Source organism: Limulus polyphemus, unplaced genomic scaffold (assembly GCF_000517525.1).
Source record: "Limulus polyphemus unplaced genomic scaffold, Limulus_polyphemus-2.1.2 Scaffold1037, whole genome shotgun sequence".
Lineage (NCBI taxonomy): Eukaryota > Metazoa > Arthropoda > Merostomata > Xiphosura > Limulidae > Limulus > Limulus polyphemus.
Genome location: NW_013666647.1, coordinates 199,874 through 204,119, shown reverse-complemented (window position 1 = coordinate 204,119; position 4,246 = coordinate 199,874). Strand labels below are relative to the sequence as shown.

The 4,246-nt window shown below is 32.8% G+C and overlaps 1 protein-coding gene across 1 annotated transcript in view; it reads right to left on the bottom strand.

Annotated features, from left to right (window-relative positions):
* LOC106461814 (cytoskeleton-associated protein 2-like) overlaps positions 1–4,246 on the bottom strand; it is a 43,771-nt gene that overhangs the window by 12,398 nt on the left and 27,127 nt on the right. Inside the window, exon 6 of the mRNA XM_022388892.1 lies at positions 2,162–2,369. Coding sequence (XP_022244600.1) covers positions 2,162–2,369 — 208 coding nt within the window. The remainder of the gene's footprint in view (positions 1–2,161; positions 2,370–4,246) is intronic.

Here is a 4,246-nt window from a genome sequence, read left to right as displayed (position 1 = left end):
TAGGAAGAAGTAATAATTACTTTCGTCTTTACTTTCTTTTATTTACTGTTACTTATTAGTTTTAAGTAAAATTAAAGTTAAGTAAGTTATTAGTTATAAGTAATAATACTATATATATATATATATATATATATATATATATATATATATATATAATGTATAATAATTGAAATGTGACTGTATTTTACAAAATACTAATCCACTAAAACACAACCAATACAGGTCACTTTTATATTATTGGATACAATAACATGAGTGCATGTGTGCCACATCATTGTAACTTCTGTATTGTTAGCCAGGCATGGCTGAAAGGTTAAATTAATAATAATAATTAATATATATAAATGTGTAATATTATGAGATTTAAGCTATTTAGTCTAATATTTATGTTTTCGTGTTATAATCTGTAGTCATTCTAGAAAGAAAAATCATAATTTATATTTATTTCCTAATTTTTTATATTGGTTATGAAATTGGTCAAATCGACCAAACCCATGCAGATATTTGTTAGTGAAAATAAGATATAGTTTTTTCTTAAGAAATGTTTGATAACTATCTGGACATTATAAGGATTTCACATGTGAAATTTGAAACTTTTCTGATGCATAAAAGTATTTTTAATCTTAAAATGAAAATTACTCTGCATGTTGGATAGGCAACATATGAAAAGAAAAAAGGTACGAGAAAAACATTGCTTTAGAAAAAAGTCAAAATTAAATATTTTATTGTTCAAAAACTAAACACTTATAGGACCTTTCATCTCAAATTTAAAAGAATTTCATCCATTAGTTTCATTTCTTTGTAAAGAACTTTCATGAGAGTAAATAGGTCATAGTCAAAGGGTTAATACATGAGTATTATTTAGCTTATATAGTGTGAAAGTTAACATAAGTTATTTTTAGAAGCAATAGTTATGGCAAGCTTGCTTATATAACTGTTTATGAATCATTTGTTGTGTAGTAAAACTGTTGTGAATTGATGTCATGTTACTCGAACCTTCTGAATTTTTCTTGTTGCTTCAATCAAGTATTGTTGAATCATATAATATCTAGTAGTGTGTAGAAAGTTCTAGATTGCTGTTGAGAGTATGTATTTATACACGTGTATAGTGCTGATTTTTAAAGTGTAATAATTGCAGACTGTATTGTAATAACAGAGTGGAGATGAATAATTTGTCTTGACAAATTGAGTTCTAAGGTGACTGAACCAACCTGTGTGGACTTTAGACAATAAAGAGAATTATTTAAAGCTTTGGATACACTGTAGTGATTAACTCTGTACTGAACATTTGCATATACGTTGAACTTGTTTCAAGATATTATTAATCCAGTTTTGTCAAATTGCATATAACTAATTTTACCTCCACTCTTTATTCTTTCCCTAGCATTTTAGTTGTTACTTGAGAAACACAGAGCTGCCAATATTTTGGAATCTGTTTGAGTTGGACTTTTAAAAAATTAAATTTTTTATCTTCTAAAGCGTTTGAGTGTGAAAACAAATCCAGTTGCATTAGTCTTTACACTCTATCAGTGAGTGTTCGTACCACTGCAAACAGCAAGTTTACCTTATATATATTACTCAGATATGTGATGCATTAAATTATAGATTATGAAGTCAACATAACATTTTCAGTTATTCACTAGTGCAAGTTCAACTGTTTCTACAAAGATTCATGGATAACAAACAAAACTGTGTTCTTGGAAACCTTTACAGGTGCCATGTTCTAAGTTATTGTTAATGATATGCTGTATATTACGATATTTTTAAATTAGATATTTTCAAATATTTGCTATTATCTCCAACTTGCTGATATTATACATTACCATCCAAATTGCATCTGACATGGGTTTTCCTCAAGTGTTACAAGTGGTATTATACCTGTCTCATGGAGATAACGCCTGTCAATGAGCCCAGCCCAAGCTAATAATACAAGTTATGTATTCCTCCTATAACTAATGAACATGGGGACTGAATTTATTAATGCACTAAATTTTACAAGATCAAAATAACTTATACAGCCTTAGTTTTAGGAAGGTGAGACAAGAGTCTTTTCTAGAACCCTTACTCTTTCTAAAGAACTACAAGCTTTCTACAAAGCAGCTACTCATACTCATGTTATATATATATATGTATCTAGATTTATTTTGTCAAAATAACATACCCTCAGCAAAGGTGAGCTCCCCAGCAAGTCAGCAGATGGTGCAACACTCTCCTCCTTTTCCACCCTACTAGATATTACTTTAGGAGCTGGGCTTTTTGGAAGAGACTTCTTTCTTTTGAAGTCTGAAAGCTGATGACCAAAGCAATGTAGGTGTCGGTATTGGGAACTACTGTGTCCTTTATTATCTAGCCAAACTTCCAATCGTTCTCTTAAAAACAAATACATAACCATAAAACATAAGTACCAAGATCATGTTTCCAAAGCAAATAGTCTAGATTTTCACTTGTAATAACAGATTTGTTTATGGTAGTAAATACTAACTTGAAGGTGTCAGGAAAAACAACCTAATATTTAATATTTACGAAGGTAAAATGTGGCAGAGAAATAATGTTAAGTTTCTACAGGTTTCTGGGAAGTACTACACAACAGTGAAAAAACTTCACTTTCATCAGCATGGACAAAATGGAAATGTTATAATTACAATTTCATACCTAGCACTTAATGAGAGAAATTCAATTTCACAGAGGCTAACATTTTCTTACACTGAAAATGTATTTCCAATAGATATTTACCTCCTTTAACACAAAGCTTTTTTGATCTTCTTTCTGTCCTTTAAGTATTGTTAAAAATGTTTGCACTCAGCACATCAGTGGTTATCCAGCATCAATTCAGTGCCATTTTTTGAACATCTATATATCATATGACTACACTGCAATTCCCGCTCAATCCTCGCTTTGAGAAAAGAAAAACATCAGCAGTGGGGAGGAAGGATGGGAAGTGTGTGAGAAGAGGAATGTACCTATCAGAAATACATTTTCAGTGTTAGAAAATGTTAACTTCCGATAAGGTCTTACCTCCTCTTACACAAAGAGCTAGAATCCCACATTGCAAAGGTGGAGGGGCTGGTTTAAGCACATAACACTGAAACCAATCAGAAAGCAACTGCCTACAATGAACGGGGGTGTTCCGAGATGAAAACAAAGTACACTTGTGGGGTACTGCACTACTTCTGGAACAGATATGCTCTTTACCCTTGAAGTATGAAATGAAACTAATACGGACAGAAAAAAGGATGTGCACAAGCGTAATTTGTTATGAGAAGTGACATACTTAGGAAAATAGAAATCCAATTAGCCATGTACATTCAAAACCTCTACCAGACAGATGAGATTCCATAACTTGCCCTCTGCATTAGGAGATTGAGGATCAAAAAAGATAAAAACAAATATATTGCAACATAAAAATATACTCATGAACCACAACTGTAAGTAAACAGATTTTCATACATCAAGCAACTAGAAATATGAAGAGGAAGTTAGCTTTCAGCCAAAACTGGATAAACTCCCAAACCCTCCATATGAGCAAGAAGTATAACAAACCAAACCTGGCATTATGGTGTCATAGCACTACCTCAACTCAGCTGTAAGAACAGGGTAATATCTGTAACCAATATTAGGAGCAGAAATCATAACACACTCAACCATAAATGCAGGGAGGAGTCATCCTGTATCCAAAATTGTGAGGAAGACAAGGAAGATTTGCTCAACTGTAGGAACAATGTATGTACATCCTGTTGTTTTTATTACAAGACAGACAAAATCTTCAAACTCAACCATAGGAGCAGGGAAAGAACCTCCTGTAACTGGAATTAATGAGAAGAGAGGCTCTACCTCACAAAACTGTAGGAACATGGAGATGACATCATGAACCTTGTATTACAAAGAGGATTCTGTGTAGGTTGGACCTGGGGAAAACATCCAGGTGAAATGGAAGGAAAGAAACCAGCTTTGCCCTCTTCTCACTGAGTGTACAATCATGAGTATGTATGGTAAATTAAATTTTTAAGCTCACTCAAGAGTAAGCCTCCATGGTCCACCATACTAGCGACTGCGAACTGGTAAGGACTCTCATGCTCCACTGGAAGAAAAAAGTGGGAAAGTAAATGTGGTGAGAAAATCCAGAGGAACATCAAACCAGATAAAGTGCAATGGGTGTTATATATATACAGGCTCTCCAGCAGTACATTATAAAAAACTAGGAGAAAACTAGGAAGCAACAGCACAAAAAACTAGGAGAAAACTAGGA